Source organism: Pseudopipra pipra, chromosome 5 (genome assembly GCF_036250125.1).
Source record: "Pseudopipra pipra isolate bDixPip1 chromosome 5, bDixPip1.hap1, whole genome shotgun sequence".
NCBI classification, from domain to species: Eukaryota; Metazoa; Chordata; class Aves; order Passeriformes; family Pipridae; genus Pseudopipra; species Pseudopipra pipra.
In genome coordinates this window covers 53,155,669-53,172,300 of record NC_087553.1, presented here as the reverse complement: position 1 = coordinate 53,172,300, position 16,632 = coordinate 53,155,669, and the positions used below count along the sequence as shown (strand labels likewise).

Below are 16,632 nucleotides of genomic sequence, written 5' to 3'. Positions count from 1 at the left end.
GGACTGATGGATTTATTGATGAAGGTCTTGCTAGGAGAACTAATTTTGTAAAACTGGTTTTGCATTTCTCTGATATGGCTTTGTTCAGTGATATGTGTATTTTTCTAGTTACAGCTGAATCTTGCGAGGATGGTAGTTCTTTGTGTTCCTGATTTTATAGAAGCTAATATGGTGTATATTCTTCAGTAGTAAAAAAAAGGTTTTTCTGGTACTTCTATCCCGATACTTAAAAGTCATCATACAAAGAGCACAGCTGAAGTAGTATTTGTGACTAAGTGGTACTGGCTGCATAAAAATATGAGGAATTGTGCCTATATACACTATGAAATAGATGTGCATACTGCTTTTTCTCACTTGACATATGCACATACCCAAAGAAAGATTGATCATGATGCTTTGTGGGGTTTCACAAATAATATCAACCACTGTTATAGGAAGGGGCATTGACCTGGTAGTACTCTCAGGATGAAATAATTTTCCATCTGGAAAGACAGACTGGTGTGATGACTATAAAGATTGCATGGATGTAGTTCAAAGAGGAGCTCCTTGGCAATGAGGAGCTTGAAAAATAGTAGCAGATTAATAAAACTACTTCTTTTGAAGTCTGTGTTCATAACTAAAGATTCCAAAGATTCCACTAATTTCCAAAACTTCCACTGATTTTTGTTTGAAAGCTTTAAATGCCCTGTAAAGAGAAGAGATCTATTTGGAATTCTTAGAAAAAGAGAGCCGACAATGCACTGGTGGTATGGCTATTTTTACTACAGTCTGTTAGGATGAGTTGATAGGATTACTCAGGGAATCTGCTGACCCCCTCTGATCAACGGGGAGAGGTTCCTTAAGCAGACGATTCAGAGTGTTCAGAGGATCCTTCAACAATTTCTCTGTGAAAGGACCTATCTCACACCATCAAATACAAATATACCCTAAGACAGTTTCCCTTCTAGGTAAGATACCTAAAGCTAGATAGAACAAATAATTCCAGTTGCTATTTTTACACCTGTAGGTATTAAAGAAAATATCTCTTAAAATTGGAAGTTCAGAAATTAATTTGTTGTAATTAATTTGTGAAATGAGAAAAGTAATTGTAGAGAGTGTGTCCTTTGACCTTTGCACTCTAAAACCTCATCTCTACAATTTTATATGATGTGTATCACCTCCAGTGCAAATCTTCCTTGTGACACACCCTTATTATTCTTTCTCAGGCTCTTTATGTCAGAAACCTAGACCATTAAGCACAGATGACATAGTTACAGGCACAGAAAAAAAAAAAAAGACTACACCTGATTTCAGTCATTTTACATTAGGTTTATCCATGCTTTGAAAGAAACCACTGCCATGTTCTTAAGATAGGATAGCAAAGCTGTCCCTTAAGTGACCTGGCAAATAACTAGATTAGAGAATGGATGAGAGGCTATCACATATATTGAGTAAACAGAAATTCACTATTTGAGTTAGGTGAAGCTAGAGGTTTTTAGGCTGTGTCTATAATTTAGTTTCTTAATTAAATATGAGTTCTGACTAAAAATGCAACCAAAAATTCATCAGAAACCCAGAAAAAAAATTATAGAAAGGAGTAAATAGACTGTGTTCACCAGAAATTTGTGTACCATTGAACCCATTTCTCTGATGCAAAAGATAAAGTCACTGAAGGGAATCCCAATAAAATTACATTTTAGCCTGGCTAATGGGGCCAAATCCTGCTCTTGTTGGTGTCACTAGCTGGACTCCTACAGATTTCATAATGAACTTGATGTGCAATATGCTTAGCCCTAATACCATATGTTGCATTTTCATGAAAAATGAGGAAGAACTATTTCTTGATAACTATTATTTACCCTTTGGCTTGTGCACTAGCTACTATATAAAGAATTGCAGGAGTGTCCTTGTTAGGTAATACAGAGGTAAACATGCAAATTCTTTTTGTTGAGAGAATCCTTTCTCAGCAGTGTGGTTGCCTGGTCCTAGGTCTATTCTCCAAGTGCTCTCATTTTCAGTCTCAATTGAACAAGACTCTCAATGTTTTCCCGAAGACGGTGGTTATGTTCTTAATGGCAGACATGGTGGTACAAGCAGTACTTCCATCAACAATATTTGTTTACAGTCAGGATGACGTTTTATTTAGCACTCCCCTGTCGTTGTGCTGTTATGAATATGGAACAGATTTTTTTAACAAAAATTACATTTGCAATGACAGGGTTCAGCATGTCATTCCTTATTACACGTACAGCTGAAATTCTCATGGAGTAGCTAATCTGCTCAGTCAGTATAGTTGCCATTATGAGGAGAATACCAGCAAACCTACTATTATAATTTTGAACTGTATCTAAGAATTCTCATATGATGCCCTTGTAGTTTGCAGGAAGGGTTTATAATTTGTCAAGGATATGAATCACATCATCAATATGGGAAGATCTCTGTTTAAATATAACCCATTTTCATTTCAGCATATGCCACATTTGAGACTTTACTACCTGAAAGTACTTTTTTGATCATTTTGTGTATGGCATGTTTTCCTGTTTTATTCAGCATTTAACTTTCATTAATTCTTCCTATAGATAATCTTGAACATAACTGGACCTGCTACATTCTGAGGCCAGAGACAAATAGCATTCTTTACATGCATTTTGTATACTTCCAATGAAGAGCCTATAGAAATTTGCATGCCTCCCTCACTTGTTTTCTCTCTCCTTCAAAAAAGATGGCCTTCCTTATACAGATTTCTTATTTTTTACTTATATTTTACACACATCCATTAACACACAGAGAGTATTAAAATACATTGTTTATTCCTTCTCAGAAATTAATGTTTTTCCCCATTTAAATTTATTTTAAATCTGAATAGCGGAGGAGTAATTAACTCTGCTATTGCTTCTGTTATTGTCTAAGAAGTGAATGAAACCTACACATAAATACATTTTTGAGCACAGGGACATTACCTTGCTGTACAGATACAAAAGGACTGGGGTAGGGATTAAAGTGGTAAATGGCTGTAAAGTGAACTGTCATTGTCCACTGATTAATTTCTGAGGCAATAGACAGATTGTAAAGATTTGACTTATTACGTAGTTGTCTTTTAACTCATTATTTTTAAAATACTGTAGTAACTCACTATACTGCGCTCCTTCTGCCAAACAGTTTGAATGAAAGGAATGGGAATAAATTCCATTAAAATCAGGGCAGATAGTTACTGTGTAGTGTGCAATTGCTCAAAGACAAATCACAGTTGTCATCCCAATATTTGTTTCTGTCAGACAGATTGCCAAAGGCTGAATAACTATTAACTCCATACAAGAGAAGGTCAGGAGCAACTCAACAGTTTGCTGTTTTTTGAAAGACATCGATCATTAACATACTCATTACATGTAAGTTTCTAAAGGATGTAAATTCCCTCAAGGCTCAGAAGGATCTGTCTGACTTAAAAAGAAGAACACTACAAACATTATTGAAGCTGAGAAGGCAAGTGGAGAGTCATTGTACCTGGAGAGGACTTGATTAAAGCTCTCCATGCATGTTCATTTCACTGAACAAACAAAAGTGAATGAGTTGCACAGTGGCATAGCATCTTCTTGGTCTCTGTTTGTTGTGCAACTAAATGGAAAGAAGGGGATATGGGCAAACATCCCTGATTTCAGTTTTGGAGCAGAAGTCTGTAAAAGAACTGGATTGTTAGATTCACATCCTGATACTCTTGTAAACATACCTACATCCTCTTTTAACACTAGGGCTGAGTCTGTCTTTGCCACTGTGCTTCCCCTTTTCCAACCCCTGCTTCAGCCACATGAGCATCCTTCCAAGTCCAGTTTGATCTATACGTGTATCAATCACCTTACATTAAAATTAGTTCCCAATTTTTAGCATGCTAGCCTTGTCCTGTGTCCCAAATGAGGAAGGGATAGTTCCATCCTTCATTAGCATTTCATCATCTCCAGTTCCTGCATGCCCTGTGGTGCATTTTTAGACAAGAGTTTCATACTCATGCAACCTAGGCTTTCATCACCTTGTCTCAGATTTTTAGCCTCCAGTTCTTCATTTTTATAATTTTAGGAGTCTTTCTTTTTAAAGTTTGAATTTCACCTTCTTGAACATTGGATTTCTTGAACTGTGCAAAGTCATTCCTATGACACACCTTGCACAGTACTGGCAGTACTGTTATACCAGAAATGCTTCATCTAATATATTCAAGGAACACTTGTCTTCTGATGTCTGTATCGTGCTTGTGGCACACAGCTGTTCTGTGAAAAGTTAATTCAACCCAGTCTTCAGAGTCCTGATCGTTTCCAGCTGACATATTCCCACTTTGTAGCAAATGTTTTTGCTGTTCATGTGTCAAAATGTATTGCTCTCCTTCTTAAAGTAGTTTAATATGTTTTTCTTTAATTCTTTAACGTATTTTAATGTTTCTCTCTCCCATTCTTTGGAATTATCCAATTCTTGTTACTGCATTTTGACCCTGCTATCTATTGCCAGTGTTTTACAACATTATCAGTGCACTCCTAATATTTATTCTAAAGTCATTGGTGAAAATATTAAGGAAGCTCAGATTAATCTTCAAGGAATCCCTCAAGAAACTTTTCTTTGCTCTTTCTCAACATGACCTGTTGCCTCTCACTTGAAGCATCTTCTTTATCCAACACATAGTTTCTTTTTTAATCCTCATTTTTTTCAGCTTAACTGATACTTTTCCCATGAGGCACAGTATCAAATACTTTATAGTCAGAATAGATGAGATCTACTGAATTTCTTTTATAAGAAAATATCCTATCAAGAAAAGCTGCTGCACAAGTCTAGTTCAACCTACCTTTGCAAATCTGTTACATTTCATTCTGTTTTCTGTTTATTTTAGGCCCTCAATTAGTAATTTTTTTAAAAATTTGTTTCAGTTAATAATTGTATCTCTTTTTCCTTCTCCCTACCTGCCAGCATTAGATTTGTTGTTGTCATTTTTCAGTAGGTCTCTAAAATTTAGACTCTTAAGATTATTCTGTTTTTTAAAAATACTTATTAGTAAGTCTGCACTTTCAAGTACCAGTTTTATCTCCATCTAGTGTATGAGTTATTCAGATCTCTTCATTCATGGAGCCTTGCAGTTTGCCATGTTTCTTATGTCTGAGTTTTATTCCACTGGATCAGAAACTGCTGAGAACACCAGTTCTTTCCCCCTTTGAAGAGAAATTAGAAGTGAGGGAAAGAAAGAAAATACCAACTGCACGTGTCTGTGCTGTCAGAATCAGAATACAAAGAATCAAAAAATGCTTTGAACAGCAATAAAAAAGGAGATTTCTTTTAATCTCTGCCTTTTTTCTGCTGTTTATACCTTTTCGAATTTGTTGTTCTAGTGCTTTTCCATGAGCAGATTCCTCTTCTTGAAAAAAAAAATACCAAAAACCCAAACACAGAGAAAAAAACCCCAAACCTGTGATTGCCCCATAAAGGTAATGCAAGTGAATACTATGATAAATTTTTAAAACCTGAAAATATTGTAGTGTGACCCACTTTATAAAATGATAGGTTGTGGGCTAAGAGATGTAAACTCTAACTTTCTACGAATCTCATAATCTCTCTGTACATAGCTGATAATGATAATTGATTCTAATTTTTTTCTATAGAATTTAAAATGCTATTGAATTTTTAGAAAGCAGTTTTGGACAGACTGGTTTCAACTTCATAATGAAGTTAAATTCTACTATTCATCTAGGGATAAATTTTTATTTTTTAATCAGAAAAATATAGAATGTCCTCCCAGATGTCCCTCTGTACTTTTTCATGCAGAATTAATTCTGTGAGAAGTTGCAAGAAAATCCAGTACAGTCAAATCTAAATTATCTGTGGGTGGATTATCCTAGTTGTGGATTAACTCTTCAGAGTCAGTTAAGGTTTAGTAACATATTAGCTCCAGTTTATTGATATTCGTACTGCTTTTGATACAAGTCTAGAAGCAATCTTGCGATTTTCACATGTGAAAAAGTTCAAAGTACTGGGCCCTACTGGAACAGAGTTGGATCTGTAAAGCCCAAATTATGATGCATCTGTATTATCAAATGATATTATTCCTGTTTTACTGTGGGGTGTCCCTGTCATCCTCTCTGCATCAATATGAGCTCACTCTCAGGTTCCTATCTGGAGTGGGCCAGTCAGATTCCTTGGCAAGATTTATGTCCCCCTACAGAATATCTATACAGACAAATTCTTTCAGGAACTCCAAAACTTGCTTAAGCCATGCAGTGTATCCTGGAAAGAGTTTGACTGCAGACAGTCATTGCATTATCTGCTCTTCCCTGAATCTAATTCTGGCACATACATAGAAACAAATTAGTTGATCTTCAGACACGTCCATTATTAGACATCTTGCACTTTCTCCAGGCTTTATTTAATGCTGGTAGCTTTAATGTTCAGTAGCACAACTCCTGAGTGCTGCCAGCAACCAGAGCAACAGTGCTGATGAAAATTAAAACAAATGCCAGTTGTCTTACACGAAGGATCAAAATGCTAACTGGATGTTCTGTTGCACTTTCACATAAAATGAGCTGAACCTCATTCTAAACTGCAGCATCACCCCAGAAGTCTCCAGCCACATCCACCCCTCTGGATGTGAATGTGTAGGTTTCTGTAAGCCCAACAAGACTGTGAACTTGGGGGTCTCTTAGCATACTTGCATTTTTTCCAATACCCCTGCCATTGGTCTCTGGCCTTGAGACAGGTTGACTCTCCTGAGTGTCTCGTTCTGGATATGCTTGTTTGAAGAAAAGGAGGAAGGATGAAATACTAGGCAGGGAAAACCAGTAAGAGATGTATGCTGTGTCAGTGGGGGGAGACTGGCAGGCCATAGACAAGAATGTCATAGCTGCACTGTATTCATAACCAAGGAAAATTGCCTCTTTAATCAGCAGATTCCTGTGCTCAGCAAATGTCAATGAGAAATTAATCACACATGTTTAACAGCTTACATGCTGGGGAGAAAATGAAAGAGGTGAATTGTGCATTTGTCTTCAAAGATAAACTCTCTTCTGGAAAACAAGCTTAAGTTAGGTTTTAGAGACAGTGTTATTAGGTTTTAGACATCCTGATTTTCTCAGGAAAGGAGGACTGGTGAGAAGTTCCCAGACCTGTATGACACAGCAGGTGAGACTGGATGATCTGACAGTCCCTTGTGGCCCTAGGCTCAATCAGTCCATGAAGCAGTCACTTTTTCATTTCAGCAGTGGTTTAGTCAGTTAACTTAGCTCATTTGACAATATTTTCTCGGTACCTTTGTGATTCACTGGTAATGCATACTTGAGAAAGCATCATTATTTGCAAAGCCTGGTTTGCTTTTTCGTTTCAGCAGAAACCAAAGATGAAAACAGATGATTGATGGCTTTTTCTGTTTATTTTCTAAAAGATGTCAAGCAGGATATTTACTGTCTCGACTCCCACTGCAACTTGTTAGTTTGAGCAGTGTAAACACATCTTAACAACCCTTAGTAATTGTGGGAAGAAAGACATCATGAATATAATGAAAACTGACAGCACTGATTTCTATTCCTATAACTCTTTTATGCTTACAAAGCCAAGCACAGTATTTTGTTCAGGTATTTTGGAGGTTCTAAAACTTCCAGATAAGAATTTATTGCTACTCATATTTCGTATATATTACTTGCTTAGTAAAAAAAAAAAAAAAAAAAAAAGTGAGTATTTCATTTTTTATGTTTCAAATTACTTCATAACCCCTTGTTTATATACCCATGTAAATGGTGGTTATCCATAAAACATACTGCCTAGAATTTGAAAGTGGAAACTCTTTAGTTACAGAGAAAAATGACTAGCTGATGTGGTAACTTAGAAATGGAAAAGGAAGCTTCAGATGAAGCTTAAGTGAAATGTAGGGAAGTACATAGCATCCAGAAGAAATTGTCTGAACTGATTTATTCTGTGAATAAGTAAATGACCACAAAATTAGAGAGATTTGTCCAAGGATGGAGAGTGAGTGCAATTCTCTGCCACCTTTTCTTATGAACAAATTTCATAGGAAAATCATGATTTTTAAAATATTGTGAAAAGCTGTATGAAACATCAAGAGTAATTTGTTTGTTTTTAGCAAGCAATAAATTGTTTCAGAGTAAGCTAGTAAATAGTAAATAGCATGGTGAGTTTTATGAAAAGTGAAACTGGAATTCAAATGTTTCCCACATTTTTAGTCATTCCTCCATGAAACATCATTCAGAAACTTGCCATACTCACCTCAAAGGAATATTTACAATTTTCTTACTCTCTTTCCTCCTAAACATGCTAATTCTGTAGAAGAAACTAATCCTGAACATTAGTCCCTTAATGACTGAAAATTACAGTTTCTATTTTAAATAATTTATCACGACTGATTTATTCTTATGGCAGCATCATGCCTGATCATAAGTAGGTCTTCTCCTTCCTAAGTATTCCCATTTAGGGAACACTGTATTCCCATATTGCCTGTGTGGGAACACTTCTGATCCCGTCTTTCATCATTCATTTTATTAGGCTTATGATGCCTTTCAGACAAACACACCAAAAAAACCAGACTCTCCATTCATTTCCATTTCTGATCAAAATTCTTCACTTCAGCACATATGATCAGAACTGATTTTCATTAGTGCCCTGCTCAATTGAATTGGTACTTGCCTGAGACAATGTTTCTCTTCATCACGATCTCATCAGAGTGGTGGTGCAGGATAATCTCACAGTTAGCTAGTAAATCTTTTTTCTCCTGCTCTCTGTAGTGAGGAAGGAGAATGCAAAAATGTAACATGAGATTCAATATAATTATTATAATTACTTCCTTAATAATTTAGAGGACCCCTTCTAGGATATAATTTTTGAATAGTTTACAGCTTATTTAGTTTCATTAGGAATGAATGCCATTGCGAATGCGATTATTTTGTTTACGTGGTTAGTAGTAAGGTAATGAAAATCAGGGTGAATTCGAAATAAAATTAGTCGTTTATGCGTGTTTATGTATGAATAGTGCTTGCTGTGTGTTCAGGGCAGAGAGGACATTGACCACTAGTTTCAGTCCAGGATAAGTGTAGAAACCACGGGTTTAGTTTGAATCCAATAGTAGTCTGTATACTATAACCTTAATAATAGGGACTAGACCAATCCTTCCTAATCTCATTTGATTCAATATAGTTGTTATTATATTCGTAAAATTGTTCTATAGTATAAAAATTGCAAATTCAATACAGTACAGTGTTGATAACAGTGATCTTGGCATTATGAATGTAATTTTGTGTCCTGGTCTACATTTTGGGCTTGGCCCATGTTCCTACAATAAGTCTTTCTTGAGTTAGATAGTGGTTTTGGAAAATATATTATTTCAATGTGTCTGGTTATATGGTTATTTTAATAAGATTCGAAAAAATTCTTCTTAGTTGCTTCAATAAATAATTTGCCTGCTTTGTTTTTTCATGAAAACGATGTGGGTTTTAATTTACCGTGAAGTAGATATTTGCTGGACATTCTAATCCAATGTTTCTTCAAAGATTGCATCAAAGCTGTATATTTTATCACTGTACTATGCATCAGTGTGTTAGTGCTGAAGAACTGGACAAGATCACCTGCCTTTAAAATGTATGGAAAGTTGCTTTGACCTGCCAGAAATGTTAACTGTTAAAAACATTTATTGCATGCAGATTGATATTCTTACTGAGACCAGGGAGATTATGTAAATTCTTTAATTAATCTGCTAATGTTCTATGTCATGATGAATGCGAAGTTGGACAGAAATTTCAGCAGAATTTTCTATATATGAAGATGTGTATTCATGTAAGTTGCTATCCATATGATCCATGAACTTGCACAAAAAATGAGAAAATAGGATTCCTGAGACCCTCACTGACATTTTATTATCAGCTTCATAAGTCGTCTGCAAAGCTGGTTAATGTGACCATACTTTATATATGATTATATTGTACATCATTTCCTTCCATCCCATAGTTTATTTTTAGCAAAACAAGCATTGTTAAGCAAACAAGCTTCGATAGCTAATGCTAAAGTTACTTGTAACAATGCAAATTATGTTATTGGACAAATTACTTTTACTTTTACTGTGATTGTAAAAAATTTCAGTTGGACTCTTCCTTTATCTTCCATGACTCTTTCTGAGACCTGGTCCTATGATTATTTGTTTTAATTGAAAACTAATCAGTGTTTAATTTCCTTGTAAGAATTTTAGTTACAGTTGTTTTACCTTTGATGTTTCCTTTCTTTTTGAAGTCTACTGTGTAGAATGAGTGACCCTCATGTCTTTTGGGACTTTTGCATTTATGCTTCTTTTATGTGGAGTTTTTATTAGATTTGTGTCAATTATGTTATAACATCCTTATTTTATAATGCTACTTTTCATTATGGTACTGAAAAGAATGCAGATTTATTCATTGCTGAACAGCAAGTAGAAAATTATTTATTTCAATAATTATTTATTAGAAATTAGTTATATGAATTATTGTGGTTTGCACTTTTCCTATTTTTAAAATATGCCTAAAATGGAACATCTTATTTAGATGAAACATTTGGAATTTTTGACTGCTGCAAAACACGTGAATCTTGCTGATGACAGTAATGAGTCATCTGGTAAGAATGAGATGGTACTGACAATAACAAAAAAGGTCTCTACTGTGTGCTGTCTTTGTATATATGACTTTAGAAAGAAAAAGGACTTCCTTATTGCAGAAGTTGAGCATCACTGATGCACCTCTTATTTCTCACATATTAAATAGATAATGTTTACAGTGATCAGTGATGCTTTTGTGAGTTAAGTATTTTCTCTTTCTTGTGATCTGGACACTCTGTTTACGTGTATTAAATGATTATCCTTAACGTTTGAAATTGCTTATAGTTCAGAGAATTGTCACTTTGCACCATTCCTATTAGTTTCTGACATAATTTTCTCTTACTGTAAATCATATTTGTAACTAAAGCAATTTCAATTTGCATTTTATATTCGTATAGAGACCATGAACCAAGCAACACCTGCTAGAAAACTGGAAGAGGTTCTTCACCTTGCAGAACTCTGTATCGAAGTATTGCAGCAAAATGAAGAGCATCATTCAGAGGTGAGGCTGTAGCTGCATTTGCTGTAGAGGATGGTTTGTTACTAGATTTTTTTCTCCCCTGATGTGAAGCAAGTGTGTCAAGAAACATTTTAGCTTTACTTTCTGACATATGTTTAAGGCAGTTCACATTTACAGAGGAATAAGAGACTTGAAGCTTATGAAAAGTGAAGTGAAATAAAACTCTACTTGAATTCGCTTGAATGAACTGTAGGTTTAGAAATGAAAATTAAAGAGCATAAAAAAGAGAAAGCATCTTTGTGCTGGAGGTGGTGAAATGGTTTGGAAAATATTCGTAGTCTTATACAGTTTTCCTTCCAACTTTTCACCTCTCATTCAAAGTAGAAAGAAAATGTAACTGAATGCTTGTTTTCATCATGCTGTACAGATCTAGATTATAGATCTAAAAATAATGATAGTTATGGTAATTGCATTCACATTACTCTTCTGTTTATTGGAAAAGTATGCTTTTAAACTTGTGCTTTTTACAATGGCATTGTAGGGTAGAAGAAATAAAATAGAACAATTTTATGTTTCTTACGCTTATGTCTTTTGCTTCATGATGCAGAAACCACAATATTTGGAATTATGGCACCTTTTATATCAAGGAATTACAAAAATAAACTTGGCCAGATACACATAATTTTATATGTTATAGACATTTAATTAATAAATACAGTTTTCTAAGGTTCAGGAAGTTGTTTTTAAAATGTTCTCAAAAACTCAATAAATATTTTTTTAAAATATGCAAAGGAATAAACATGATTTAGAAGATATAGTTATAAAATATGATCATTCAAAACATCTGGCTTTATATCACACTGTGGAATCTAGTTTTTAGCTTACATCTGTCATGTGTGAACTTGTTATAGATGTTTTATCTTACACTGAAGAAACAGCTGTTTTGATGATTTGAAATTAATTCCCTGGAGGTCCTGTTCTACACTACCATTGCCACTGTGTTACACCGTAATGACTACTTAATAAAATGTATATATTGTTGTCTTTGTCTTTTGAGGACCTGCATTACTTTAAGAATAATAGACTTCTGTGGAAAAGAATACAAAAAAAACCCCAAGATCAAATCACACCTGCATGATTAAACATCTCTGTTCAAAAATTCATTTCTTTGCTACTTATTTGCAGTCAGAGATGTGGTGTTTTTCAGAAGAGTAAATATATTGCATGTGTCTTCAGGAAAATCTATTCAGCAAAAGTTTTCAATCTCATCTAAGATAGCTTGAAAAGAATAAAGATCATTTTAAGACTATTTCTGCCTTCATTCATGTAATAAATGTTCAATTTTACTAAAATTTATAGAGCATACGGAATGTCAATATTAAAATATATCTGTGAAAAAGATCACAAAATTATACATTCCCTACTCAAAACTGAATTTTAAGTGTGGTGACTTCACATCATAATGATAAGGAAATGTTCAGTGATGGTAGAGTTGATGAATCTCTAAAATAGTATATCACACTTTTAATACTAGATTTTTTTTCTTTTTTTTAATTCATAACATTTACAAATTTCGGGGATTCCCAAAGGGAGGAGAGGTATGTGATTCCTGATGAACTAAGCATTATTTTTCACTGCTTTTATCATGGAACTGTGTCTTGAACCTGTAGCATAAACTGTTTTGATGATTTCTGATGTTGTATAGCCACATTTGTCTGTCTTCTAAAATATAAGAACTTCATTCTTGTTTTGATCCAATCAATGATTTTGTTCTCCTAGAATGTGTGTCACCAATCGCGAGTTGCTTTTAGCCTGTTTACATATTATCCATAACGACTGTGCTGTAACATTTTTTCTCTGTTCTTCTTCCTTGCTGCCTAAGTAATGATGGGTAGTTCTTGAGAGAATCAGAAAAATTTCTATCTGAGTTCAAAGTGTCATTTGCAAAGGTGAAGCAAATGGAGAGAAAGCGTGCTCATTTTCTAGTTTTGGTTTTGCTTTGCTTTGAAAAGTTAGCAATGTTTTCTTTTTCTGAAAGGAGTTCTGCATGCCTGGAAGGGTCACCTGCCAAAGCCCGTACACAATTTTTTTTGCATTCAGTTATTTTCTAGGGTCTATTGCTTTAATGAACTCCCATTCATACAGGATTTATTAACAAGAAACTTCTTCCAGTTTGATGAAAAAGGCTCCATTTCAAACTCCGACCAAAGTTTTTGAAGCCTCATCTGTCCTCACTATGGTGCCAATCGTCATCCTTCAATACTGACACCGTAAACACACAAAGTACTTTTCAGTAATAGCAGAGGATGCTTAGCATTTCTTTAAAAATTCATCTTGCCAATTCATCATTTCTCCATTTTCCCCATGTCAGAAAGCACTACAGGCAGTCATCAGAAAGTCCAGGATGCAAAAGCGTACTTGTAGATCACTTTACAGAAGTTGTCTTTTATTTGATGACTTTCAGACCTGAGTACATAATTCTGCATTACCGAGGACTTACATTTCAGAAATGCAAGTGAGAATTTCTGTGACTTTATTTGATGTTGTGGGGACTCAGCACTTGTAGATCAAGCTACATATGTTCCATGGTGGCAACTCAAAAATATTCAAAATTAGATATTCAAAATGAGTGGCATAAGTTTGAAAGCAGTGACATTCTCCTGTCTCCTGTGTGTAGGCATTTCTCACTCTCAGACATTTTTGTAAACTCTGAGCAAAACACTCTCAGCAGTATTTGATATTCATCCTATATCATGAACTCACTTCACCTTCATCTTTAACTCCAGGATCGTACAGGTCCCCCTGACCCAATGCTCAGCTTCAATAGTGACCTTTAAAAGCCTAGGTTTATGTGACAGTGAAAAGGTACAATCGTTACATGTCTTTGATGTGGAGCTGGCTTTACTTACTGACACTATTTTTCACAGATTTCTTCTCTTCTTTAAAGTTAGGATTATCTAAGAATATAATTTTTTTCCCAGAGAAAACTGTGTATTCCAATATGTTAAGTTACTGAAAATGAATATAAACGTTAGTGAACTTTTCAAGATGTACTTATAGCATTTGCAGAAAGAAAACTGAATGCCTTTCTTAGAGAAGCCAACATCTTTAAGGCAAAAATAGGAACTAAAAAGCATGCTGTAGCTGTTAAAAAATTTGTCAGACTTCAGGGAGTAAAATTTCACACTAAAACCATCCCTTCTGATTACTAAATGAATGCAAAAGTATTCATAAAAATTTATTTAAAAATTAATTCATTTGATTACTACCAGCTTTAGAATTGAATGAAAACGAAAGAAGCATATACAATAATTCTTTCAAGGATAAGCCTTCATGCTTTTATTTGCTCTCTGGCAAATTATTTGCTCTCTGGTATTTATACTCCTTTTTTTGTTTTTTTGGTGTTATATTTTTGTTCTGATGATATCACCTTTCCCAGCATAACTTGTTTGATTTCCTACATTTTTGATGCACGGTTTTATAAAATATTTTCACATTTTTCACTTTGCCCATTCTTCCTCTCCAAATGAGATAGGACATGACATGACATACTCAGATATATTTTTTCGAAGATAAAACACATTTCATTCCTTTGACTCGTGTTTAGTAAATCTATTTTGTCATGTTTGCAGGCATTTGCTTGGTGGCCAGAATTGTTGGCTGAGCATGCAGAGAAATTTTTGTCTTTGTACTCTGTTGATATGGATTCAGCACTTGAGGCACAGCCACAGGACTCCTGGGACAGCTTCCCACTTTTCCAGTTGCTGAATAATGCCCTCAGAAATGACAGTAAGTTCTACATTTTTTTACATATTCTATGTATTATATTTTTTTATGTGCTCTCACTTTAGAGATGTGTTTCTAAATAATATAATGGTCAAAATAAAAGTGACAGTGTCTATTTTTATGATACATATCCTGGTGCGCCATTTCTTGGAAGTTTCTCTCTATTCTTGCAGCATTTCAGTCCTTGTTCTGGCAATCCCTTAACCATTTAGTATTCACAAATTACACGGTTTTGAATCAATTATGTCCAAGTAGTGTAAGATGCATTGATAGTTTGTGTTTAATCTATACTGCTTAAAAAAAGTTGTAGTCTTAAAAAAAGTTTCCTTCTAAGCCTCCATGTAAACTACTTCCAGATTAGTTATGTCTGTAAAGGTATTGTAGGCTTAGCATGAATGGAGTAAGATACACACAACAAATGTTCCATTTGGATCCTTTGTTGAATCAACTGCATCTTCAGAAACTTATTAAAAAAGCCATGATGTTGTCATTTAAGCTCAATTTAGAAGGCTGCTCAGAAGGGTGTAGGAATTGTTCAATCTTGTGCAGACCCTAGAAGAGTTAGACTCCTATACAGTGGATTGTACACCACTTAAAGTGGGTGTCTGATCATCTAAAATCCAGATGAAAAATATTCAGGTGTCTTTCCTACCATCTTATATTTTCAGTTTAGAAAGCACATCCCTAGTTGTGATGTTACATGAACTTAAAACAATTATTTGGTTGCTGAAAACCCTGTAGGTATTTTAGAGTAGTCTTATAAGAAGGATTTGTGACACCAGTTTTAACTACATTATTGTGTCATTTGTGTTCCTTTGAGGTTTAGTTCCAACCTGAGAGAAGTGTTAGAAACAAACAAGGGTTGTCCTCACATGCAAAGAGATTCCTGATAGGCTACTGATTTTTCTTTCCTTAAAAGTATAAGTGGATAATAATGCTAAATTATTAAAATAGCCTTAAGAAAGACATTTAATGAAAACTTTCATGTTAAAACTATTATCATAAATATTGTAAAACTTTAACTGGAGGATATGAAACAACTGTTGTATGAAATATCACACCTGTATACCAATTTCGACAATTCCCTAATGGTAATAGATATAGTAAATTACAGTTTCTGGCGAGTGAAAACCATCTGGAAAACTATACACTTTTGTTTCCCCCAGAACTACTGGAAAGCAACCATGGAAATTAGTCACCTTCAAATCAGTGGATATGTTAGCAAGTGGCAAGTGACTATTCTACCAAGAATTGATTCCCAAGCAGAACATACCTCAGTGCTTATTCTTTAATTAACAGCCTTTTCACCTTGTAACTCCATTAAAGCTATTAGAAAGTGCTTCCTGTGCTTCTATTTTACAGTTTTCTAAAGTAAAATAAATAATTCTAGCTTTACTCTAAGTGAAAATCTTTTCCTGAAAACTATCACTTTCATAAAAATATATTTAGAAAAAAAATGTAAAAAGGGAAAAACTGGAATGTGGTCTCATGAGGATAAAAAGGCTAGTGCTAATAATTAACAAGGAGAGTGAAGTGGAGTAAATTAGCCATAATAGAGCCCACAGTGACTGGCAAAGTCACCTCTCATTATCAAAAAACTCATTAGGAAATGAAGAGGTGGAAATCCCACTGGGTTATTCTCACTCTCTGGCTATATCAGAGATTACTTTTCAGATTTCTTTGAAATGAAGAACTGTTAGGTCACCATATTGCATATTAGGTTAATCTTCAGTGAAATTTGGAGGACGGACGCCTGCACGCTATTCTATCTCAAGAGCTTTAAATGAGCTCTAAATCTTCAGTGCAGGAATCAGTTTTC

General features: G+C 34.6%; 1 protein-coding gene across 9 annotated transcripts in view; it reads left to right on the top strand.

Annotated features, from left to right (window-relative positions):
- Positions 1-16,632, top strand: part of CADPS2 (calcium dependent secretion activator 2) — a 288,094-nt gene that overhangs the window by 217,258 nt on the left and 54,204 nt on the right. For all 9 annotated transcript variants that reach the window (XM_064656126.1, XM_064656123.1, XM_064656127.1 and 6 more), the window contains 2 exons: positions 10,966-11,069; positions 14,660-14,816. In XM_064656126.1, the coding sequence (XP_064512196.1) occupies positions 10,966-11,069; positions 14,660-14,816 (261 nt within the window). The remainder of the gene's footprint in view (positions 1-10,965; positions 11,070-14,659; positions 14,817-16,632) is intronic.